Source organism: Ochotona curzoniae, unplaced genomic scaffold, assembly GCF_017591425.1.
Source record: "Ochotona curzoniae isolate NIBS_2020 unplaced genomic scaffold, NIBS_Ocur_1.0 contig_54, whole genome shotgun sequence".
Lineage (NCBI taxonomy): Eukaryota > Metazoa > Chordata > Mammalia > Lagomorpha > Ochotonidae > Ochotona > Ochotona curzoniae.
In genome coordinates, this window is record NW_024466464.1 from 3,017,083 (window position 1) to 3,043,235 (window position 26,153).

Here is a 26,153-nt window from a genome sequence, read left to right on the forward strand (position 1 = left end):
CTAGCAACACCTGCTTGTAGGCGACCCAGCCCCGCCCACTGCAGACAGGCCTTTGGGGAGTAAACCGGCAGGTGGTTTCTGGTGCTGTGGCTGGCAGCATCCCCAGGAGGCACAGGGCACCTGTGTGACATCCGCCCTGTTCTTACAAAGCCACCTGTATTCAATCGTGGCATTCCATGCTCACGGCCCTGTTTAGTCACCTCAGACCCCAGCTCTAGCCACCATGCTGAGCTAAGCTTCTGTACTCTGAGTACCTCATGGTGGAGGTTACACTCCAGCCCCAGCTCGGCCAGACCCTAGCAGACAAGGACACTGTTCGTTTAGCTCTGGGGTCTGCACTGCAAGCAGAGCCTGGCCAGGAAAGTGTGTTTGCTCCATATGCCAACAGGTTCAGCTCCCCTGTGAGCTGAGGTGCCCCTAAGCTAGCATAGTACCCTCACAGGGCAGGGCAGAGGCTGGGAGCCCCTCCATGAGGGCTGGGCAGAGGCTGGGAGCCCCTCCATGAGGGCAGGGCAGAGGCTGGGAGCCCCCCCGGGCGTGAGGGCTGGGCAGAGGCTGGGAGCCCCCCCAGGAGGGCTGGGCAGAGGCTGGGAGCCCCCCCGGGCGTGAGGGCTGGGCAGAGGCTGGGAGCCCCTCCATGAGGGCTGGGCAGAGGCTGGGAGCCCCCCCAGGAGGGCTGGGCAGAGGCTGGGAGCCCCCCCAGGAGTGAGGGCAGGGCAGAGGCTGGGAGCCCCCCAGGCGTGAGGGCTGGGCAGAGGCTGGGAGCCCCTCCATGAGGGCAGGGCAGAGGCTGGGAGCCCCTCCATGAGGGCAGGGCAGAGGCTGGGAGCCCCCCCGGGCGTGAGGGCTGGGCAGAGGCTGGGAGCCCCTCCATGAGGGCTGGGCAGAGGCTGGGAGCCCCTCCATGAGGGCAGGGCAGAGGCTGGGAGCCCCCCCAGGAGTGAGGGCAGGGCAGAGGCTGGGAGCCCCCCCAGGAGTGAGGGCTGGGAACCTCATTTCTCTCCAGGGCTGTGGTGCCTTCTCCAGGGCAGTGTGGTGTCTGGGGAGCATTAGTGAGGGTCCCAAGACCCAGGCTGGAGGCTGCCAGTCTGCTAGGGTCTGAGGGTCAGTCCCTTGCAGGGTCCGGGTTTAAGGGGAAGGGACTCGCCTCCCAGCTGTCTAGGGAAGCCCCTGCAGTATGACAAGTGCTATTCTGAAGGTTGGGCCTAGGGAGTGTGGACAGAGCCCAGAGCTACCGGGCATTCAGCCGTGCTGCTACTGGACCGCGAGTCTGTTTTGTTTTTAAGATTTGTTTATTTTACTTGAAAGTCACAGTTACAGAGAAGGGAAAAGGCACAGAGAGAGATTTTTTTTTATCCACTGATTGGTTCATTCCCCAAATGGCTGCAGAGCCCGCAGCTGAGCTGATCAGGAGCCATGAGCTTCTTCTGGGTCTCCCAGGTGGTGCAGGGAGCCCAAGAACTTGAGCCATTCTCTGCTGCTTTCCCAAGTATAGGCAGGGAACTGGTTTGCAAGTGGAGCAGCTGGGACACAAACCAATGTCCACATGTGTTGCTGAGCCACGGGTGGATGCTTAACCTACGACAGCCTCTAGATCTGGAGCCTTCTAAACAGCCTGGGATTTAGACTTGGCTAGCGCTGTGGCACAGCAGGTTGCAGGGGTATTCGGGGTCAGAGCCACAGTCTGGCTCCCAGCCGCTTTGCTTCCAGCCAGGCTCCCTGCTAATGTGCCAGGCAGGGCACCAAAAGATGGCCAACAGGGCCGTGGTTCTGGGGTTGCCTCAGCGAATGGCCCAGAAGTCTGCACTAGGAGTCAGGGCACCTGGATCTGAGCAGGGTCCTGGCAACAGCTAGGGTCTTGGAGATCCAATACAGTTGCGGAAGACAGGCTCCGGACAAACAAATGGTGGCTGTAGGTCCAACGGCTTCCACACAACTGCCTGTTGCGCCTTGGAATAAAGCCAGGCTCTGACAGCTTGAGTGAGGTGAGCTTGGCTGGGATCCGGATCAGCTAGGATGTCCCCAGATTTAACGAATACGGGCGGAGCACCAGCTGTGCCCAAGGCCCTGGGTCTCCCATGAGGTGGAGGAGACAGGCCAGGGCACCATGCAGCTCTTCACCACCTCCCTGCCTGCTTCACTCCCCTGCTCGGAAGTCGCTTCATGTTCGTGGGAGGTTCCTGCAGGAGGGCAGTCTGCGGGCTGTGCCAGGGCGTGCTGGAGTCCAGGCCGGCTTGGCATGTCTCCGCTGTATGATTCTCTCGGTGGTTGTACGGCAGCCCCCATCAGCTCCCACCCAGGGTCTCCCGTCTCATGAGCTGCCCGCCCGTGGTCCCGAGCCCTGACCTGGACCACGGCGTTTGATGAGGTCGTAGGTTTTCTCCTCAAGTGCAGGGTAAAGCCGGGTCGAAGCCCTCCCCGTGGTGGCTGCCTGTTTCGGCGCCAGCTGCTGAGGAAACTCGACTTTCACCAACGAATTGGCCTGGTGCCTTGGTGAGAAGCACGTTGGCTGAGGAACGTGGGGTTTTGGACTCAATTGCGTTTCATCGATTTATTGTTTATCCTGGTTGTTCTCTAAACACTGCCTTCATCGTTGTGGATTTATAGTAAGCCTTGAAGTCGGGCAGACTTACCCCTTTAATTTTGTGCTTCTTTTTCCAAAACTGCGCTGTCTCTCCAAAATCCCCTGGTTTCCCTGCTAAGTTTTAGAATTAATTTGTTCGTATTAGACCAGATAGCAACATTAGGATTTGATCAGTGTCTGTGGAAATTGTGGCTCAGCTTGGACCTGACATCACAATTCGAACCTGCTAAGAGATCTTCCAGCCCGCAAACATAAGGGATGCCTCCGTTCAACATAGGACTTCTCTTTTTTAGCCAATTTTAGGCCAGGGCATGGGGAGAGGCTGTGCAAGATACAGAGCCAAGGTGTGCTCAGGACCCGCCTTTTCCCAGAAGAGCCATGGGTGTGTGATGCCGAGACAGGAAGTCAGAAGCACGCCCCAGCCAGGTCCTGAAAGAGCTAGATGAGGATCAAGGGCAGCCGCGGCCCCTGTCCCTGCAGATGGGAGCTGTGAGTTGGAGCTGTGCCTCTCAGCCCATGCTCAACTGCCTAGGAGTTCGTCCCAGTGCAGGCTCCCACGCAGAGGTGCTGGCGCTGCAGGTACCCCCAGCCCCAGGGCACGCTGAGGCTGCAGCTCCCACCAGCCCCAGGGCACGCTGAGGCTGCAGCTCCCACCAGCCCCAGTGCATGCTGAGGCTGCAGCTTCCACCAGCCCCAGTGCACGCTGAGGCTGCAGCTCCCACCAGCCCCAGTGCATGCTGAGGCTGCAGCTCCCACCAGCCCCAGGGCACGCTGAGGCTGCAGCTTCCACCAGCCCCAGGGCACGCTGAGGCTGTGGCTTTGGTTCCTGAGGAATTGGAGTTTGAGCTGGCCTTGTCCCAGGCAGCACCTCACAAGGGAAGCTGCGCGCTCAGTCCAGCGAGCGGGAGAGGGCCGGTTGAGCTGCCTGCACTTGGCTCACCTGGATGAGACGTGGTACCTGGGACTCGAGCTTGTGTTCCTATGGAGTGTCACAGGAGGGGGCTTAGCTCGCCAGAGTCAGAGGCCCCCAGCTTGAGTCATCTTGTTTGTTCGGAAGCTGGCATCAAGTGGAAAATTCCTCCAAGGCTCCGCCGCCTTCAGCATGAGCCTTTTGCTAAGTGTGATTGGGTCCCTGCCCAGTTCCTCTCACTGGGCCTGTTGGGGGCATCCCCATGCCAACTCCACACCCACAGATGCCGTGGACTCTGTGTAGGGGAGAGCCATGACAAGGAGCCCAAGGGCCCACATGCGAGCTTGCTGTGTAAGCATGATGCTGGGAGACGGGGGCGAGCAGTTACAGGTTAACCTCGCCTGCCTGAAAGGCGCCTGGAGCAGGTCCCGCCTGGCATGTCGGGGGGGATGAGCAGTTACGGGTTAACCTTGCCTGCCTGAAGCCACCTGGTTCCTCCTGGTGGGTTTGTGTGGATTTGGGAATTCTTACGGATGCCCGGAGGGGTGATGGTCACGGAGCACCTGCCACGCCCCAGGTCTGTGTCAGCATAAAGAACAGCCTCCTGTGAGATGCACGCGGGCACGGTGGTTGTCTGAGGACCTGAACGGATGAAGGGCACCCCTTAGCCACAGTGCCCATGCTGAATCATGCACCCTGGTGCCCAGCCTGGCCCTGGCTCCGCTCTGGCTCTAGCTCTGCCACCTCACGGGCCAGAGGCTGCCCCTTGCGTTCCAGGGCTCTACTCCGTGCTGAGGACCCAGCTGGGGGCCCAGGCCCAGGAGGGGTTAACGGGGTACGTGTTCTGTGTGGCTCGCCCTGCCCTCCCCTCCTCTGCAGTCTCCAGGCTGGCTTCCGGCGACTTCATTAGCAAGCAAGCTGCTAATTAAGTTTCATATTTATGACCAGAAAATAAAACCGTTGGCCCTTTTTGAAATAGGATTTTATGAGTTTGGGCTTGGGAAGCTGAGTCAGCAGTCGGGGGGCCTACACGGCTTAAAACCAGAGTTTCTGGCAATGATAAATAAAACAGCAGCCCGGGCAACGCTGGTTTGGGGGGCTCGGGAGGCAGACCTGCAAACAGCATCAGGACGAAGAGCTGCCCATGTCCTGCTGGAAGCCCAGAAGAGCCGGGGCTGGGCCTCTTTCCCAAGGCCCCTGGGCCAAGCCACGCCATCCCCACCTCCAAGGGCCTTGGGCTCCTGAGGGGCTGTTGTGGTAGAGGAAGCTGCTCCCACATGCTCAGCCTCACCCTCCTTGCCCTCTGCTGGGGGCTCCCCGAGTCCTCTCCTCCTGGCCCTCCTGGGCAGCCCCCAGGCCCCTCTCGCTGTCCACCTGGGTGGCCCCATTGGAATGTCCTCGTTCTCCTGCCTGGAGCAAAAGGCTCGCGCCTCAATGCCGCCACGTGGGCTTGGTCTCTGCAGCGGGATCCCAAGGCCGGGGTCCTGCAGGGTCCTGACGCATGGGTGGACTGGCTTACCTTGAACTCACACCCAGGACTGGGCGACCATCTTCCCCGTCTTCCCTATGGGATCTGCTTCCCGTGCCCCCCTGTGATGGGAAGAAGCACCTTCCACAGGAACCAGAAGGAGCCACTGTGGGGAACGGGAAGGTGGGTGCACAGACAGGAACTGGCCCGCCCCTCCCCTCCCGACTGCCTGTGGGCATCCTGGGCCTGCTGTACAGTGGCCCCTCAGCCCGGTCCCCTGTGTGCAGTATGGAGGTGGGAGCCTTCACTGCACACATGGGGCTGCGGGTGGGCAACTTGCACATGGCGGACCCCGGCAGGTTGTGGGGAGCTGGAACTCATCGAGGCATTCACTTTATCCCTGGAGACTTGGCGACACTTGGCCGTGAATCGAGTCTGGCAGCTCTGAGAACCCCGCTGGCTCCAGACACTGCCCCCATCCTGGCAGTGCCCACAGTCTTGGGCCATAGAGGGCGGCCCCAGTCGCCGTCCCTGACAAGCCTCACAGAGCCCAGCACCTCAGGGTACCAGGCAATGTCTGACCCACAGCACACTGGCGGGACCCATGGAGACACAGCTCAGCGTGGCTTCCCCATGCCCCATGTCACGCCATGCAGAGGGCAGACCCCAGGCTCAGAGGGGCAGCTGGAAATGCCCCACTAGGCGCAGGTCCCAGCCTGAGTAAGCTCCACCTGCAGCCCCTGCCCTTTGGCCTCTGCTTGTGCTTGGCCGGTGAGTCCCCCATCTCCTCCCCGGAGTGGCTGTGCCCGGTTAGGCAGCTCGCACTGTCCTCGAAGCCTCCCGCCCGGAGCCAGGCTCCCTGCCCTCCATGCCCACGTGTGCATACATTGGCCCTGGACCCAGCTCCCACCGCATCTCCTGTCAGCCCCACACTGGCTCTCAAGGAGCATCTTGCCCACGGAGAGCAGTGCCCTCCACCTCTTATTTGGAGGTACCCAGGGAGGGCCAGGCTGGACCCTGGAAGAGGAGGAGGCATTGCAGCCCAGAGGGGAGCTGCAAACCGGGCGGCTTCAGATGAGACGGGCGCATGCTGGCGCAGACGGGTGTGAGAGGCCCAGGGTAAGGGGCCTGCAGGGCCACCCCTGCCCGCACAGCTGCAGAGGAGCGTCCTTCCTTCCCCTCTGACCTCTGAGGTGAGCAGTGACCTAGCGCTGTGTAGCGTGTGGCTGCCTCCCTCCAGGCCCCATCCCATCTTGGCTTTGCCTCCTCCGTGTCTTAGCTCCACATCCATCCACAACACCCACCATTGGGTGTAGAACTAACACCCCCACTTGCTCCCAGCACCCAGGCAGACCCCACCTTAACTAAATGGCTTCCACAAGGGCTCTGTTTCCAAGGCCGCTTCTGAGTTTCAGGAGGATCTGTGGAACCCCGACAGTGGACTTGTGGTGGGAAGGACATGACAGGAGGCATCAGGTCCAGAGAGTGGGGGGGTCACTGCCAGAGGAAGCCAAAACCTCAGGGCCCCCGGGGAGGGCATGTGCAGATGTCCACCCTGACACCCACAGCGCTAGACCTGGGCACTTCCCTGAGAGGAACGGCCACTCGCAGCCACACTAAGACTTGTGTCAAGGCATCCCAGATGGGAATCCAACCGGGTGTCCGTCAACAGGTGGATCCCGTGTGGTGGGATGTGGCTCTGTGGCAAAAAGAGCAAGGTAGGGACATCACAGCCCAGCAGCAGATCTGCCTGGAGACTAAGGGTGATGGAGACAGCCCTGGGCACCTGCCCTGGGGCTCAGAGAGAGTCTATGCCTGGAGGGCCTGGGCAGCCTCAGGGCCAGGCTTGGTATCCCACCCAGGCTCTGGGGCGCACGGGCTGGGTGGGCGCTGGGTGGGCATGTTGAGCCCTGTCCTGAGATCCGTGCAGCCCACCCACTGCACCTCCACCTTTGGAGAGGAAAGGAAGTTATCTCCCCACTGGTGCAGACCCGGTCGTGAAAAGCTGGGGCGCATGGGCGCAAAGGGCTCTCAAAAAGAATCTGTCCTGCATCCCCTTTCCCCTCCTCCCTTCGCTGACTCCGAGTGGCTCCACTTCTCGGCTCCACCTGGACAGCTGCCCATGGGGCTGCGGGGCTGCCTGCAGTGGCAGAGGCTGGTCCATGGGGCTGCGGGGCTGCCTGCAGTGGCAGAGGCTGTGCGGAGGGGCAGGCTGGGTGCAGGTGGCCAGTGGGGCCAGCTGTGATGGCAGCCCAGAGGGAAGTCCCAGGCATTTGGAATTCAAGAGCGCAGTGGTATAAGGGGCTTCTAGAAGAGTCTCTCCTGCAGTGAATGTTCTAGATGCTGTACCTCCCAGCTGCCCACCATCCGCACAGTACAGCACAGAGGCAGAGAGGCCCAGGGTCCCCAGAGAGGGGGGCTTCGTGTCAGGCTGGAGACATCTGTCCTGTTGCACACACCCCCACCTCCCAGCAGACGCCCCCGGCTTCCCCAGCCGCCCCCTCCTGGAGTGGGAAATGAGCTCAGACAGCTCAGAGGAAAGAGGAAGCACACCGCACCCCCCCCCCCCCCGCGCCCGGCTAAAGATAGAGGTGCTGTGACGGGAGCCCACATCGGCTTCCGGGGGGAGGGGCTGCTGCGGCCCACAGCACCCACATTCTCAGGGCCCTGAACCCCCACAGAGGAGAGGGGCCGCCACAGACCCCGGGGCAGACCCAGGGTGGCCAGGCCAGCTGGGAGGACAGGGCCTGGGGCTGCCGTGCGCTGCCGCTCCCCCTGCGTCTGTCCGTGTCCGAGTCACCGCGACTGCCCACATGCTCCTTGTTGCTTGTTCCTTCGCCCCCTAACAGATGCAGTCGCACAGCTGGAGTCAGCACCAGTGTAACATACTAGCAACACTTACATGTATGTGCCATGAATGTAACATGCACACCACACCCTCAGACCTCCTGGAGCCCAGGCACCCCCGATCTCCTGGGCTGTGGCTTTGCCTTCTGACCAAGAACAATGCCAGATGCGGAGCAGGTCCTGTGGAAAGGCACTGTCCAGGCACTGTGTCTGGTTCTGTGGGCAGCACAACCCTGCTGGGTGACCCCCCTGCATCTGGGATGGACTCCTGCTGTGCCTCCCACCCCCACGATTCCGTGGCCCACCCACACCCACCCCCACAGCCCCACGCTACAGGGTGTAGATACCAAGGAATGAGCCCCAGGCCCAGCCCCTGTCCACCAACAGAATGCACATGACAGCCAGTGCAGGCACTTGGGGTTCACGGAGCTTCCAGGCCGCAGCAGGACAGGGCCCAGAGGGCACGGTCACTTCCCCCGGGGTTTCTTGAGGAAGCCAGACCATTTCTCACTTCCTAGTGGGACACTTCGAAACTTGAACAGACCAGGACATTGGCGGCTCCGGCCTCGCCCGGCCTTTGGCCACTGTTCGTAGGGCTAACCCAATGTCACTGCTCAGAAAAAGTGAGCCAGGCCTCAGAGGACCAGAAGACACAAATGATGTCCTGGGGGAGGGGCCCACACCTCACAGGGCACCAGGCACGAGCTGGGGGCAGCCCAGCCGGCATTCTGACACCAGAGACCCGACAAGAGCCAACTGTGCCCCTCGCTGCACGGTGGGGGAAGTGTGTTCCCGGCAGCCTCCAGTTCAGCCGCACCAGGTGCAGCTGCTAACGGCGACATGCAGCGCCCCCCCCCCCACTCCTCTCCCACCAGGGACCAGGCATGTGTGTCTGTCACAGCTGGGGCAGAGGAAGCGCAAGGTCGGAAAGACCAGCCCGGCTTTCACCAGGAGAATGAAAATGAAACAGCCCCTGCCCGCGCCCACTCCCCCCTGCGACCTCCGCATGAGGACCGCTGGCCCTGGGAAGGAGAGCGCGCTGCTTCTCCAACCCGGCAACTGTCGGAGCCCCTCTCTCCTGATCCTCTCGCCTGTGTCTTGTACATAGCGTGGAAAGCGCGGGTTGGGGGCCCTGTGAGATGAGCCGGCCTCTGGGAAGTGACTGCGATTCGTGCGAGCAGCTCCTCCGCCCTCTCGTGCACTGCCCCTCCGCCCTCCCTGCACTGCCCCTCCGCCCTCCCTGCACTGCCCCTCCTTGGGTCTTTTTCCCTCTCTCGGCTCTGCACCTGGAGCACTAAACAAAACCCCAGCTGGCGTCTTCTCTGTCCTAGGTCCCGCCCCTGCTCCGCGGAGGCCTTTCCTGCAACTTCCACGTGGGTGGCCACCGGACACCCCCTACTCACAGCCGTGAGCCTGCCTCCCCCGCCCATCACCTCCATGCTGTGTCCCTCTCCAGGCTCCAGTCACCTTGAGTCCCCCCTCCAGTGACAAGGACACTGTGCTGGCTGGGGCTTTGAGGGAGGGTCGTTATTGCTGCCGCAGGGCCTGAGCCCTGCTCACCTGAGCTCAACTCTAGCTATTTGAATCTATCTTATTTGTTGGAGGGAAATCCACATGACATAAAATCCACCCTATTCAAGGGCCGTGCAGCACATCCTCAGAGTTGGACAACACCTGTTTCCAGGCGGTCAGCAGTGGTCACTCCCAAGTGGAGCCAGGCCAGAGCCAGGAGCCCACGTGGGCGGCAGAAGCCCAAGCACTTGGGAAGTCTCCCACTGTTTTCCCAGGCGTCTTACCAAAGCCGCAGGACCGGCTCATTCACACCACGTGTCTTCAGGGCTCATCCACACACTGTCAGTTTCAGAACCAACTTCCTTTTGTGGCCCAGTGCCATTCAGTTATGTGGACACAGTGTCTGTTCATCTGAAAGGCAGACACCTGCTGATGCACTTCGCAGATGCCCACCACGGCCAGGGCTGGGCCAGGCGACCCCCTCCAGGGCTCCCATGTGGCTGGCAGGGGCCCAAGTACTTGAGCCGTGGCCTGCTGCCTCCCGCAGGATGCATCAGCAGAGGCAAAGAACGTGTCTTCTGCCAAGGGCCAAATTATCAGCTTAGGCATGAGCCTGCTCTAGATGGGTTTCTGGTCCTGCCTCCTCTAGTCGCCTTGGCAGGGCCTGCCTCATTCCTGCATTAACGGGAAGCTGGGCTCAGGACCCAGAGTCGGGGACCTGATGTGGATGTGTCCATTCTAAGCAGTGACTTCGCTGCTGTGCCAAATGGCTTCCCGGGCGTCCTTATTTTAAGCGCGCTGGCTTTTAAGGACTTGGGGACTGTGGGAGACGTAGCAGCAGCCAAGGGGCCAGCAGCGGCGGCCTCCGGGGCTGGATCTGGAGGTGGGTCAGGCTGAGCTAAGCTGCAGCACCCATGGGTGTGTGTGAGAACGGGTTAGGATGTGGGATGGGTCAGATTAGGCCTCTGCATGCGCCAGCGCACACAGGAACTGAAACTGGGGGTCACTGGGAGTTGCCCCACTAGGCTGCTGTTCCTGCTGCTGCTGCTGCTGCAAGGGTTGGATTTGTGGTAGGCAGGGTTGGGGTAGGCCCCAGCACCTATCTGCGTGAGAGCCGGGGCTGAGGGCAGAACTGACCAGGCAGCTGCATCCTGGTATATGAATTGTCTGACCCTGACTGGCTGGCACAAGTAAGAGTCGAGTCTGAGGTCACCCAGGATGAGGTTTCTTGGGCTCCCCAACTACCCAACTAGACCGCTGGACTCAGTCCCCAGCACAGGGAAAGTCACAGGATGTGTGGTCCAACCTCGGCCTGCACACGTCGGCCTGGGCCTCCTCGGTTGCTGCTGCCTGTGCAGGGGACAGCAGGTCCAGTTGCACGTGAGGGACAACACAGCAGCTCATCCAGACCAGCAGGGGCCTCAGCAGAGAGCGGAGAGCAGAGCAAGTGGGACAGCTCTCCCAGCCAAGCTCGGGCAGCAAGCGTGCGGGCGTGTGGGCGCACAAAAAGGGGGATTCTCAACCCTGGAGCAGTGAACCCGACCACTTCTCCGAACCACCAAAACCGCTCCAGTCACACCCTCGGAACGTTGTCCCCCACGCTGGGATCTCTAAGGTGTCAGTTGACTGTCCCCATCCCTGGGTGCTCATGTGGCTTGGCAGCTGGGAGGGACCCCGTCCCTTTCCCATCCCCCACAGATACAAGAGAAAAAGCCAGAAACGTTTGTGCCGCCTTGCTCCCTGCGTACCTCATCAGTGACCCACAACGTTAAAAATAAGATAGCAACGCACAGGTCAAGCCGAGTTCGGAGGCGAGTAGGCTTGTAAGGAAATGGTCAGGGTCCAACCAGCCATCACAGTTCTGCAACGCTTCTTCCGAGGTTCCCCACTTGCATCACTATTTGTTGCAATTGTACTTAGAAGGAGGCCCACGCTGTCCTAGAGCAGGGACAGCTACCACCTGCTGGCTGCTCTGCCTCTGATCCAGCTCCTTGCTTACTGGAAGCAGTGAGGCTGGACCACGTGCCCACGCCCTGGAGGGGGCTCCTGGCTGCAGGCTTGGAGAGGGAAGCAACAGCTGGAAGATTCTCTCTGACGCTATCTTTCAAATAAACAAATCTTTAAAGAAAGAAATCTTGAGGAAGGATATGTCTAAGGCATTATTAATCGATGATGCCATCCCAGCACTAGCTCCTCCTTGGTGCTTGGTCACGATAGGCTGTCGTTTCTGTGACCTGCCACGGTGATGCTGTTGTGACTTGAGGAGTGTGGCTCACGTCCAGGCAGGCTGTGTGCAGCGACTGCTGCCTTTCCCAGCCATATTCTCTCTTATTTCTGTTATTTTTAATGTGTCATCCGTCATTGATGTTGGTCCCACCTCTCAGGTCTCTCACCTGCCTAGTATCCTGTGTCAGTTGTCAATCACATCGTGCGACCAATTGGCCTTGCCCCGGCCGGCCTCACCGTGATGGGAGCTCACAGTCCTGGCCACTGCGCGTCCACCCTGGGGACCTCTGTCCCCAGAGAGCGCACTGCTTCCTGGGCTCCAGGTCTTCCTTGTTACTGCCTTACGCCTCATTCTGCCGGAGCGTGTCCCTGTCCATCCTGGAATAATGGCCTGTTCTTCCGCGTCGTGGTGTGGGCTGTGTACAGCCTTTGGCGTCTACAGCGTTTTGCGTCACTGTCTTCAGCGCCCAGTGTTACATTGGAGACACTCTTGCCTCCAGTTCTCTGCATGGCCTGAAATGCGATGTCATTCTCAGAAGCTCGTGTTCCACTGACTGTACCCAAAGGGACACTGCTTCTAAAGCAATCTCTGACCTCATTTCTCAGATAACTTCAGCCCTTGGTTTATACTTTCTTCCAAATCACATGTAAGAAAGGAAACACGGACCCTGAAGGGCAGGAGCAGCCCAGGTCAGGCAGCCCCAGGCACAGTGGTGCTGGGCAAAGCCCATGGGCCATCCGGCGATGCACTCGTAGGGGCCTGCAGGTGTGGGCTTGCAGAGGGTCTGGGGGATGGCACAGGTGGGAGTGCACTGGACCTCCAGGTGAGGAATGACCTCTGAGGGGCATGCGTCAACAAGGCCACACTGTGCTTGCAGGCGGTAAGCGAGGGGGTGACACCAAGTTGGCGGGGGTGGGACTGTAGAACCTTTACTAACACGAAGTAGTGTGGGTGGGCGGGGACTAGAGAACCTTTAGGGGTCAGACCAGTGCATCAGCCCATGTGGGAGATCTGAGCTAGGCTAGTTAGCATCAACCACTTCTGACTTCCATTCACTGGTGCTCACTAAAGCTAGGGCTGGGGCCTTACCTGAGCTGGGCTGTATGAGTGAGAGTCAGAACAGGGAAGGCAATGTTAGGCTGGACCATGACATTAACCAGCACACTGAAGAATCAGGCTGGGGAACATATTCTGTGGGGAATATGTGGGCCCACCCCTGTGGAACTGCTATTTCCACTGGTTTGCTTAAGAGCAGGGGTGGTGATGGGCTGAGCTAGGCATGACCATGGCACCTTCCAACACTCATGGATACTGGGGTTGGGAACAGGCTGGACTGGTCCAGGTTGCAGCAACCACACACACCCAAGAAAAAGGTGTGTGGCAGGCCGGGCCACAATATCCACCAGCTCATACCCACTCCAAGCGGGTTCCTGATGACACAGCAGCAAGCCAGGGTCCTTGCCACAGCAAGTGGGTGGTCTTGGAGCAGCTGTCACAGGGGTGGGAGATCCGTCCTCTCCTTCCTTCTCCCTGGTCTGTGAGACAGCTGACCCCTCCGTAAAAAGCCCACAGCCACAGCTCCTGCAGCGGCCAAGCAGACTTTAGCGCTGGCCTGTCAGCCACCGAAAGGATCACCACCTTTGGGAAACTGGAGCACGTGTGCCGTGGCGTGCCGCAGCCCAAGCCGCGGGGTCCTGCAAGCTGAGGCCACGTGAAGGGGGCTCCTCTGGTTCCGCGACGGCCTTGGCTGCTTTTGACCCAATGAGGGAGGAGCTATTAGGGGGGCTCACTCTGCTGTCCACCTCCTCGGCCAGGAGCCCTTCTCCCCCTGCAGCTCCTGGCACCATCAGCCAGTTGTCAGCTGGAGAGACGAGCACCTGCATTTCCTGGTCTCCTCTGCGTGGGCAGCTCCCTTTCCTCCGACCTCTGCCCCTGCTGGACATCTGATTCTCTTTCTGTTCCCAGATCCCAGGATCTCCACTCCAGCAGGAGCCTGGCTCAAGGCAGGACAAGATCCAGCCAGAAAGCGGGAAAGGCAGACCTCGTAACAGGAGAGCAGCTCCCGCCCACCGGGCACTTGCTGTATGCCAGGTACGTGACCCCTGAGACAGGAGGGCCGAGTCCTGGGGGATGCCCCCAGGTCAGCCATGAAGAGACAGAGGGCTGGCTGCAGTAGCTTGCACGGGGCCTTGGTTGCCAGGCAGGTGCCTGTGATGGCTGCGGGAGGGGAAGGGGCCCAGTAGCTGCCACAGGGTTTGTGCACACGCAGGAGCTGCTGGTCCTGTGCATCCTGCAAGAAGGTGGGCAAAACTGCCCTTCTCGCGGAGCCGGCCCTGGGGACGTTGAGCTTAATTGTGGGTTGGTTATTGGAGACCGGAAGGCAGCCCCTGTTGAGGGGCCCCCGGGAACTGCCAGCAGCCGGGGCTGAGGGGAGGGATGGGCTGGCCAGCTCAGGGCTACAGTGCAGCAGTCTCCTCCTCAGGAAGCTGCCTGGGACAGGACACGCACCGCTGGGTTCCTGGGATGCGCTCAATTGCTCTTGAAATGTCCTTCCCAGCCTGGCCTCGCTCGGCCTTCCCCTTGTTGCGAGCACGCAGCATAGCCCACAGGGACGAGCGTGAAGACACGGGTGCTCGTGGCCCCAGCAGAGTCGTGGTCACATAACTCCCTGTACGCCCACGAGCTGCCCCTGCAGCAACGCCTCTGCTCACTTCCCTCCCCAGGGGAGCCTCCATTCTGGACTTGTGTGCGGTCCCTGGGTGCCCAGTGTCACGTGGCTGTGTTGCTTTGACAGGAGAGTCCCATGCTGCGTGGTTCTGAAGTGCATGTGAACAGCCCTATTGCATTTGTTTTCCAAGGTCCTGGAGCTTGGCGGTGCCAGTGCTGCCGAGGGTGCCCCAGGGAGCCCCTCTTCCTCCCCATAGCGGGCTGCATGTGTCACCTCTGCCCATGTGCACAGATGCGGCCGGTCCTCTCCAAGGCTTTGCAGACAGTTGAGGAGTGAAGCAGCAGTAGAGAGTTTGTCTCTCTTGTGTCCCTCTGCCTCAAATAAATAAACACAAACCCAAAGAAACCGGAAGGAAACAGCTCAGTGCCTTCACACCTACCTGTCTTCCTGCGCAGGCGCCACGAGCGGCTCCTGGCCCCTGGTGCCAGCGAGCGGCCTGCAGGCCCGGCGCTGAGCCGACTCTGTACCTAAGCGATGCATTTAGCAGACTGCGGGCTGCCTGCCACGGTAGGCTCAGGCTTGCACAGCTCTGAGCAAAGGGCCCTTGTCCGCTTACGGGGCAGAATGCAGAGGTGGGAGGGCTCCGGGTGGATTTGTTGACCCCAGGAGCCAGGCTCCCCATCGCTCGGCTCCACCACCTGGAGAGTCTCAGCTTTCACCCCCCAAAGGAGGCCTTGGGGCACAGGCCTGACAGAGTAACCCCTGGCATCACCGGTGCTCCAGCACTAGCACCCCAAAAGTGCATGGCGGGGTCCCCTGTTTGTGCCTCCCGCAAAGCTCAAGGGAAACCACAGAATTATCCCCAAAAGAGATGCGGCACTTCTTCTTTGGTTACGTGGAGCAAAACCCCACTAAAACAGCTCACGTCCGGGGCTGGCTACAGAAAGCCCGTGCCAAGAGCCAGACACCACAGGGCCAGGGCTCCCGGGCACACAGCTGAGCCCAGTATGGCCTCACCATGGGCCGTGCCTCCGCCGCCTCCCCGCTTCCCTGCCCCAACGGCAGCCTGCCCATGTTTCTGGCCCCTTTGGCCCACTGGAGCCTCCATGGCCTCCCTGAAGCCCCCTTCTGGCTCGGTTCCCCACAAGCCAGGCCTCTGCTCCAATAGGAAGTCCCCAGTGCAGGAACATTTTCCAACCTGTGTTTGTTTATTTGAAAGGCAGTTACAGAGAAGGCGAGACAGAGATGTTCAGTCTGCTGGCTCACTCTGGCCACCACTGCAGCAGCCGGGCCTGTCTGAAGCCAGGAGCTTCCTCTGGGTCTCTCACACAGATGCAGGGTCCCAAGGACTTGGGCCATTTCTGCTGCTTTCCCGGGCACATTAGCAGGGAGCGGGATGGGAAGTGGAGCAGCCAGGATCACCCACGTGTGCTCGGGCACCCTGAGCAGGCCTTCCGCCACACCTAGCACTGGCCCCGGGCCCAGGGACGTGCTGCTGCCCTGCCTGGGGACAGGACGCTGGATGCAGTCAGAGGGCTCGTCCTGGTGCCAACTGCCATGCTAACTGGCTGTGACCTTTAGAATGGCAGGAAGATAGATATGGGGTGTCTACTACTCTGAACTTGGCTCTCATCTTCATTAACTTTTTTTTTTATTTCCAAGCCGTTGAAGTAATCCCTGGATACACATGTCTTTTATAAAATATTGAAATAGTGTAAAGCACAAACCTCTGAACTCACTCCTCTTCTCATGTGTAAACACTGCGGTCCAATCCTTCGAAATCTCTCTCTCTCTCACACACACACACACACCCCTACATGGCAAAGTCCTGCTCTGTGCTGGTTTACATGAATAATTCCATGCCACACACGGGTTCATTGGAAAATTAGGTTAAAAAAGAGTTTATTTTGGTGCAAACAAAATCTGAATTTCATAAGTAGTTTTTTTCCATAATACACATTTTCTATGAACATTTTGAAAACCTCTTGTATATATCCTAAACCTTGCTTTCTTGTAAAACTGTGTCTCCGGAGGTTCCCGTGTCACTGTTTGCTTTGGGTAAGGATCAAGAGTAGCCGCTAACAAGCAGTTAGGTTGTTGCCATGTTTTCCCCTGTTATAAACAGCTCCAGGTGTCCCAGCTGAGGAACCGGGGCGAGTTGAATGCACCCAGCAACAGGCGAATGGGTGAGTGAACTCCATTCATATCATGGAAAAATATGTAACAGTTTGAAAATGAATGATCCAACCAAATGACAGAATGTCAGGTTGAATTTTTTTAAAGATTCATTATATTTTTATTTGAAAGGCAGAGAGAGAGATATCTTCCATCCTCTGGTTTATTTTCCAAATGGCCACAATGGTGGGAGCTGAGCCAGTCCCAAGCCAGGAGCCAGGAGCTTCTTCCAGGTCTCCCATGTGGGTGTAGGGTCCCAAGGACTTCAGCCATCCTCTCCTGCTTTCCCAGGCCACAAGCAGGGAGCATGACTGAAAGTGGAGCAGCTGGAACTGGTGCCAGCATCCCAGATGGGCGGAGGCTTTGCCTACTGTGCCACAGCACCGGCCCTAGGTGTGCATTTTTTTAATCACTTGTGTGATATCTACGGTAGACATACTTTAAATTCAAAGGCTGAAGACATCAAGTGTAAAGGACCAGGCCAGCACATAACAGGTTCAACTGCCACTTACAATGGCCACACCCCTTGTGAGCGCACCAGGGTGGCTCCTGGCTGTACTGCTGCCAGCCAGATCCCTGCTGACATGCCTGGGACGGTGGGAGACGCTCCGGGCATGCTCACGGGACAGGTGGTATTCCACCTCCGGGCCTCAGCCCGACTCCGCGCTGGCTATTGCAGCCGACGGAGAGGTGAGCTCGCAGATGGAAGATGGCCCTCTCTGCCTCCTCTCCTCTCTCTGTCACTCTGCCTTCTAAATTAATTAACCTTTAAAAGTAAGAGGACGGGAAGATACTCCATGACAACAATTGTAAGAAAACTCCAGTAGCCATCTTAATATCGGGCAAATCGCTTTTTAAAATGTTGCTGGAACTGAAGAGCAACGCTTCATGGTAGAGAAAGGGTTGCTGCACTCAGGGAACGTGAGGGTTCCAGGGATGCATGCACCTGCCAGAGCCCCCAGACACTCAGCAAAGATGACACGACAGCTCAGCAGTCCCAGGAACTTCACTCACCTGTTTGTAGCAGGTCACGTGCAAACCCCTCCCACAAAACACAGCAATGGATTTTCCCAACACACATGGCTTCTCCTGCAGGAGAGTGTGTGTGCTGAGCCACAAACACGCGCCTCTCTCTGACCTTGGAGGGATTGCAGTGACACAAACTGTGTTTTCTAAACTAAATGTCAATAAAGTAGAGATTTATCACAGAAACTTAGGGAATTCATAAGTAGTACAGGGAAATGGCACACTGTGCTCCTGAACACACATGAGTCAAACAGAAAAACATCCCTGTGTGTACACACATGTACACAGACCAGTGAGGTGTACACACGTGTACATGCACCAGTGAGGTGTACACACATGTACACAGACCAGTGAGGTGTACACACATGTACACAGACCAGTGAGGTGTACACACGTGTACACAGGCCAGTGAGGCGTACACACATGTACACAGGCCAGTGAGGTGTGCACACATGTACACAGACCAGTGAGGTGTACACACGTGTACACAGGCCAGTGAGGCGTACACACATGTACACAGGCCAGTGAGGTGTACACACATGTACACAGACCAGTGAGGTGTGCACACATGTACACAGACCAGTGAGGCGTACACACGTGTACATGCACCAGTGAGGTGTACACACATGTACACAGACCAGTGAGGTGTACACACGTGTACACAGACCAGTGAGGTGTACACACATGTACACAGACCAGTGAGGTGTACACACATGTACATGCACCAGTGAGGTGTACACACATGTACACAGACCAGTGAGGTGTACACACATGTACATAGACCAGTGAGGTGTACACACATGTACACAGACCAGTGAGGTGTACACACATGTACACAGACCAGTGAGGTGTACACACATGTACATAGACCAGTGAGGTGTACACACATGTACACAGACCAGTGAGGTGTACACACATGTACACAGACCAGTGAGGTGTGCACACATGTACACAGACCAGTGAGGCGTACACACATGTACACAGACCAGTGAGGTGTACACACATGTACACAGACCAGTGAGGTGTACACACATGTACATAGACCAGTGAGGTGTACACACATGTACATGCACCAGTGAGGTGTGCACACATGTACACAGACCAGTGAGGCGTACACACATGTACACAGGCCAGTGAGGTATACACACATGTACATAGACCAGTGAGGTGTACACACATGTACACAGACCAGTGAGGTGTACACACATGTACACAGACCAGTGAGGTGTACACACATGTACACAGACCAGTGAGGTGTACACACATGTACACAGACCAGTGAGGTGTACACACATGTACACAGACCGGTGAGGTGTACACACATGTACATAGACCAGTGAGGTGTACACACATGTACACAGACCAGTGAGGTGTACACACATGTACACAGACCAGTGAGGTGTACACACATGTACACAGACCAGTGAGGTGTACACACATGTACACAGACCAGTGAGGTGTACACACGTGTACATGCACCAGTGAGGTGTACACACATGTACACAGACCAGTGAGGTGTACACACATGTACATAGACCAGTGAGGTGTACACACATGTACATAGACCAGTGAGGTGTACACACATGTACACAGACCAGTGAGGTGTACACACATGTACACAGACCAGTGAGGTGTACACACATGTACATAGACCAGTGAGGTGTGCACACATGTACATAGACCAGTGAGGTGTACACACATGTACACAGACCAGTGAGGTGTACACACATGTACACAGGCCAGTGAGGTGTACACACATGTACATAGACCAGTGAGGTGTACACACATGTACACAGACCAGTGAGGTGTACACACATGTACATAGACCAGTGAGGTGTACACACATGTACATAGACCAGTGAGGTGTACACACATGTACATAGACCAGTGAGGTGTACACACATGTACACAGACCAGTGAGGTGTACACACATGTACATAGACCAGTGAGGTGTACACACATGTACACAGACCAGTGAGGTGTACACACATGTACACAGGCCAGTGAGGTGTACACACATGTACATAGACCAGTGAGGTGTGCACACATGTACATAGACCAGTGAGGTGTACACACATGTACATAGACCAGTGAGGTGTGCACACATGTACATAGACCAGTGAGGTGTGCACACATGTACACAGACCAGTGAGGTGTGCACACATGTACACAGACCAGTGAGGTGTACACACATGTACACAGACCAGTGAGGTGTACACACATGTACATAGACCAGTGAGGTATACACACATGTACACAGGCCAGTGAGGCGTACACACATGTACATGCACCAGTGAGGTGTACACACATGTACATGCACCAGTGAGGCGTACACACATGTACACAGACCAGTGAGGCGTACACACATGTACATGCACCAGTGAGGTGTACACACATGTACATAGACCAGTGAGGTGTACACACATGTACACAGACCAGTGAGGTGTACACACATGTACACAGACCAGTGAGGTGTACACACATGTACATGCACCAGTGAGGTGTACACACATGTACACAGACCAGTGAGGTGTGCACACATGTACACAGACCAGTGAGGCGTACACACATGTACACAGGCCAGTGAGGTGTACACACATGTACATGCACCAGTGAGGTGTACACACATGTACACAGACCAGTGAGGTGTGCACACATGTACATAGACCAGTGAGGTGTACACACATGTACACAGACCAGTGAGGTGTACACACATGTACACAGACCAGTGAGGTGTACACACATGTACATAGACCAGTGAGGTGTGCACACATGTACATAGACCAGTGAGGTGTACACACATGTACATGCACCAGTGAGGTGTACACACATGTACACAGACCAGTGAGGTGTGCACACATGTACACAGACCAGTGAGGTGTACACACATGTACATGCACCAGTGAGGTGTACACACATGTACATGCACCAGTGAGGTGTGCACACATGTACACAGACCAGTGAGGTGTACACACGTGTACACAGGCCAGTGAGGTGTACACACATGTACACAGACCAGTGAGGTGTACACACATGTACACAGGCCAGTGAGGTGTACACACATGTACACAGACCGGTGAGGTGTACACACATGTACATAGACCAGTGAGGTGTACACACGTGTACACAGACCGGTGAGGTGTACACACATGTACATAGACCAGTGAGGTGTACACACATGTACACAGACCAGTGAGGTGTACACACATGTACATAGACCAGTGAGGTGTACACACATGTACACAGACCAGTGAGGTGTACACACGTGTACACAGACCAGTGAGGTGTACACACATGTACATAGACCAGTGAGGTGTACACACGTGTACACAGACCAGTGAGGTGTACACACATGTACACAGACCAGTGAGGTGTACACACATGTACACAGACCAGTGAGGTGTACACACATGTACATGCACCAGTGAGGTGTACACACATGTACATAGACCAGTGAGGTGTGCACACATGTACACAGACCAGTGAGGTGCACACACATGTACACAGACCAGTGAGGTGTACACACATGTACACAGACCAGTGAGGTGCACACACATGTACATAGACCAGTGAGGTGTACACACATGTACACAGACCAGTGAGGTGTACACACATGTACACAGACCAGTGAGGTGCACACACATGTACACAGACCAGTGAGGTGTACACACATGTACACAGACCAGTGAGGTGTGCACACATGTACACAGACCAGTGAGGTGTACACACATGTACACAGACCAGTGAGGTGTGCACACATGTACACAGACCAGTGAGGTGTACACACATGTACGCAGACCAGTGAGGTGTACACACATGTACATAGACCAGTGAGGTGTACACACATGTACATAGACCAGTGAGGTGTACACACATGTACACAGACCAGTGAGGTGTACACACATGTACACAGACCAGTGAGGTGTACACACATGTACACAGACCAGCAAGCAGTAGCCAGCATCATGTAGAGGCAGTGTGCACGGGGCTACCAGGACTGCTCGCCACCGGACGATCGGTTGTCAACAAACTTAAAACCAAGCCACATGATCAGCTCAATAAATAAAACTTTTAAAGCTTTTTGACCAAGTCAGATTCTTCACTCACAGAGCAGGAATGAAAGGAAACCCGCAGCCTGGCTAGGTGTGTCCTCAGTGAGACTTCCAGAAAGGGGTGCCTTCCCCTCTAAGTCAGGAACGAAACACAGCTTCACTGGCCGAGCTTCTGTGGGCGACACAGGAAAGGCTGGAGCAACACCACCAGTACTTGCCAAGTGGGACCTTACAGAGTGCCAGGGTCTGCATGTTGGCCTGGCCTTGTCCCAAGTGTTGCAGGCATTCGGGGAGTGATCCAATGGATAGATGGCTCTGTCCGTCTCTGCCAGTCTGCCGTCCCAATAAATATTGTTATAAATACCCAGGGATAAGTTTGTATGCTGAGAGCTACAAAACGCTGCCGACATAACTGGGAAGCCATCCCATATTCATAGACCTGAAAACAATATGCTTAGCTGAGCTCTGCACGTGAGTCTACACATTAATGAAGGTCAGAATGCCAGCTGCTTTTCCGCAGAAGTGGACAGAGTAATCAAAAACTCATGAGATTGTGAAAAGCAGCTATGACCATCTTGAAAAGAAGCCAGGCTGGAGGCCCTGGACTTTGAGACGTCTAAGCCCTCCTCCAGCCTCCTGGTCGTCGAGATGCTGTGCTGCGGATGTGAGCACAGAGGTGTCCAGAGGGTGGAGCTGGGAGCCCAGAGCGTGCTTTCTGTATGGTCAGCTGGCTTTCAGGAAGGATGCCAAGACCATTCAAGAGTGAAGAACTGGGACAAGTAGGCATTCACACACACAAGAATGCAGTTAGCTGGGTGCTGTGTCGCCCCGCAGCACAGATGCAGTTAGCTGGGCGCTGTGTTGCCCTGCAGCACAGATGCAGTTAGCTGGGTGCTGTGTCACCCCGCAGCACAGATGCAGTTAGCTGGGCGCTGTGTCGCCCCGCAGCACAGATGCAGTTAGCTGGGCGCTGTGTTGCCCTGCAGCACAGATGCAGTTAGCTGGGTGCTGTGTCGCCCCGCAGCACAGATGCAGTTAGCTGGGCGCTGTGTCGCCCCGCAGCACAGATGCAATTAGCTGGGCGCTGTGTCGCCCCGCAGCACAGATGCAGTTAGCTGGGCGCTGTGTCGCCCCGCAGCACAGATGCAATTAGCTGGGCGCTGTGTCGCCCCGCAGCACAGATGCAGTTAGCTGGGTGCTGTGTCGCCCTGCAGTGCAGCGCACAGATGCAGTTAGCTGGGCGCTGTGTCGCCCCGCAGCACAGATGCAGTTAGCTGGGTGCTGTGTCGCCCCGCAGCACAGATGCAGTTAGCTGGCGCTGTGTCGCCCCGCAGCACAGATGCAGTTAGCTGGGCGCTGTGTCACTCTGCAGCACACAGCAATGCATAGGCCTGAACGTAAGAACAATAAAACTCTGAGACAAAAGCCAAAGCACAGTTGCATCCCCTTGAGTTGGACACGCAAGCAGCGATACACATTGCTACCAGCAGGGCCTTTAAGGATGCGAGCAGAGGCAGCCCGGGAGGAGATCCCTGCGGATCACACTCCGCGTGAGGAATGTGGATCCAGAAAGCGCAAGGAAGTCCTGCAGCTCAACAAGGACAAGAAGAAAACCGGAGGATGTAAAGAGAGGATTTCTTCCAAGATGCAAATGTCCAGTAAGCATATGAAAAGTTGTGATTAGTCCTTAGGAAAAAAACAGGACAAACCACGGTGAGCCACGCACCCAGTGGGGCAGCTCTCATCTCAACCAGACAGACAATAGCAAGTGTTGGCAAGAAACCAGGACCCTCCTGCATCGCTGCCGGGAGTGTGAAATGGTGCCGCTGCTATGAAGAAGAGTTGGCAATGCCTCAAAATGCTAAACGGACAAGGAGCATATGGCTTCAGGAAATCTACCCCGGAGAGCATGCTGCCCACAAAAACATGTCCAGGGCCCAGCGCTATAGCCTAGGGGCTAAAATCCTCACCTTGAACGCGCCAGGATCCCATATGGGCGTCAGCTCTAATCCCAGAAGCCCTGCTTCCCATCCAGCTCCTTGCCTGTGGCCTGGGAAAGCAGTCGAGGACGGCTCAAAGCCTTGGGACCCTGCACCAGTGTGAGAGACCAGGAAGAAGCTCCCCATTGGATTGGCTCAGCTCCAGCCGTTGCAGCCACTTGGGGAGTGAACCATCGGTCTAAAGATCTTGTTCTCTGTCTCTCCTCCTCTCTGTAAATCTGACTTTCCAATAAAAGTAAATAAATCTTTTTTTAAAAAAATCAGTAAGCAGACACATGCTTTGACATGGATCAAACCGCAAAACGTGGAGCTAAGAAAAAGGTCTGGTCTTACGATTCTGTGTGTCCATGGTAGGTCTGTGGAGCCAGAGCGGAGACGGATGGAGGACCTGAGAGGGACCACCCACGGGTGTGGGGTTTCTTTTTTTAAAGGACAGAATATTCTACAATAATCCTGGCAGTGGCGATAACTGTCGAGGATACCTTTGTGTTCTCGGTAGGATTAAAACCCGGGTGAGAAAGGCGCCCTGCTGGGGCACGGCCTCCCCAGGCCCCTGTAAGTAATCCTCAAGTCCTCTGTCGGTGATGGCGCATCTCACACAGGTTGGATACATAGCCCTTCCTTCCTGAACAGCAAAATCCACTCTGACCTCTCCCTACTCGACTGTTAGGGCAGACAGAGCGAGCCCCACTCGCTGGCTCACTCCCCAGATGCCCACCACGGCTTGGGCTGGCCAGGCACTCAGTCCCACGCTCCCATGTGGCTTACTTGAACCACTAGCTGCCTCCCAGGACCTGCACCTGCAGAGGCTGGGCCTGGGAACCCAACCCCCGGCCGTGTTGCCAGCTCCGCTCCACAGTGCAGCCTGGACAGCGCCCCGCAGCACCGTGAGGGTCCCTGCACTAACCTGGCTGCGGTTTGTGTCCCGCAGGAGGAGGGCCTGAGATGGATGACTGCATGGAGACGCTGAAGGATGAAGAGGACGCCTTGTGGGAGAACGTGGAATGCAACCGGCACATGCTGAGTCGCTACATCAACCCGGCCAAGCTTACCCCCTACCTGCGGCAGTGCAAGGTCATCGATGAGCAAGATGAGGACGAAGTGCTCAGTGCACCCATGCTGCCTTCCAAGATCAACCGGGCAGGTGGGCAGGGGGCACCGGGGGGCGGGTGGGCAGGGGACACCGGGGGCGGGTGGGATAGGAGGCCGGAGGGCAGGTGGGCTGGGAAACGGGAGGGCGGGTGGGCTGGGAAACGGGAGGGCGGGTGGGCTGGGACACCGGAGGGCAGGTGGGCTGGGAGACGGGAGGGCAGGTGGGCTGGGAGACGGGAGGGCAGGTGGGCTGGGACACCGGAGGGCAGGTGGGCTGGGAAACAGGAGGGCAGGTGGGCTGGGAGACGGGAGGGCAGGTGGGCAGGGCAGACCAGAGGGCAGCTGGGCTCGGGAGCCTGGAGGGCAGGTGGGTTGGGGAGACTGGGGGACAGCTGGGCTCGGGAGCCTGGAGGGCAGGTGGGCTGGGGAGACTGGGGGACAGCTGGGCTCGGGAGCCTGGAGGGCAAGCGGGCCGCCCAAAGCAGCATCTCCAGGACGGACCCCGCGCTTAGCAGGACCAGCCTGAGAGTTCTTGGGGTCACTCGGGGCTCACGTAGCTGGCGTCTCTAGACCATCACCCACCACGCTGCCCCTGGACTCACGTGAGAGATGTGTGAATGTGGGGCGTCTTTGCTGCATCTCCTGATGAACCTGACCTGAAGTTTAGCCCTGGTGCCCCTCGTGTCTGCTGCGGTCAGGAATTTCCGCGGCTTTGTTCACAGAATGGCAGCCCCCTCACGCTAGGCACTGCTGCGGCCCACCTTAGGTCTTCCTTGAAGTGCCCGGCAGCCGGGGGACCTTGTTAATCCCGGTGATGGTCTCTCACCCATCGCTAATTGCCATGTTTTCGTGGGTTCCCCTTGGGATCTGGTGGATTCTGTCTGATCAGCAGTAGGCTCCAAGAGGGCAGTCCTCTTCCAGGAGTCTGGGGCAAGCTCCACTGGGAAACTGGTGTTAGTTTGATGGATGTTACATGTGGCTACAGTCAGGAGGTGCTTCGGCAAGCTTGTGGAAATGCAATTAGGAGACTGCGCTGCTTGCCTAGAGCGGGGAGGGGCCACAGGAAGTGCCTGGAAACCCACAACACCAATACCAGTTCACAACTCCCAGGAAATGCTGCGCCCAGATTAGCGTCTCTCGGCGCCCTTTCTGCACGGCTCTTTCTGAGTGCCCACTCACACGTCTGCTTGCTTGGCTCTGCCTCCTCGTGCAGGCACTGGGGCATAGGCGATATGTGCTCCCCAAGGGTCACCACCCCAAGGCCCCAGCCCGTGTCCCACAGCCTGACTGGGGACCCAACGCACACACGCTGACATTCAGCGTGGGGATGGGATTCTCAGGCGGAATGCGTCCAGGGCGTACAGGCCTAGGATAAGACCAGAGCGGGAGCCCCGCTCCCCTCCAGATCTGCCTTCGTCTCACCGAGTGTCCTGGTCCTCCCCAGGCCGGCTGCTGGACATTCTCCACACCAAGGGCCAGAGAGGTTACGTGGTCTTCTTGGAGAGCCTGGAATTTTACTACCCAGAACTGTACAAACTGGTGACTGGGAAGGAGCCCACGCGCAGATTCTCCACCATTGTGGGTGAGTGGCT

The 26,153-nt window shown here is 57.4% G+C and overlaps 1 protein-coding gene across 4 annotated transcripts in view; it reads left to right on the plus strand.

The window, feature by feature from the left end:
- The window catches only part of CARD11 (caspase recruitment domain family member 11), an 84,047-nt gene that overhangs the window by 31,335 nt on the left and 26,559 nt on the right, over positions 1-26,153 (plus strand). For all 4 annotated transcript variants that reach the window (XM_040990039.1, XM_040990038.1, XM_040990040.1 and 1 more), the window contains exons 2-4: positions 13,514-13,639; positions 24,401-24,613; positions 26,006-26,143. In XM_040990039.1, the coding sequence (XP_040845973.1) occupies positions 13,633-13,639; positions 24,401-24,613; positions 26,006-26,143 (358 nt within the window). In that variant the 5' untranslated portion in view covers positions 13,514-13,632. The remainder of the gene's footprint in view (positions 1-13,513; positions 13,640-24,400; positions 24,614-26,005; positions 26,144-26,153) is intronic.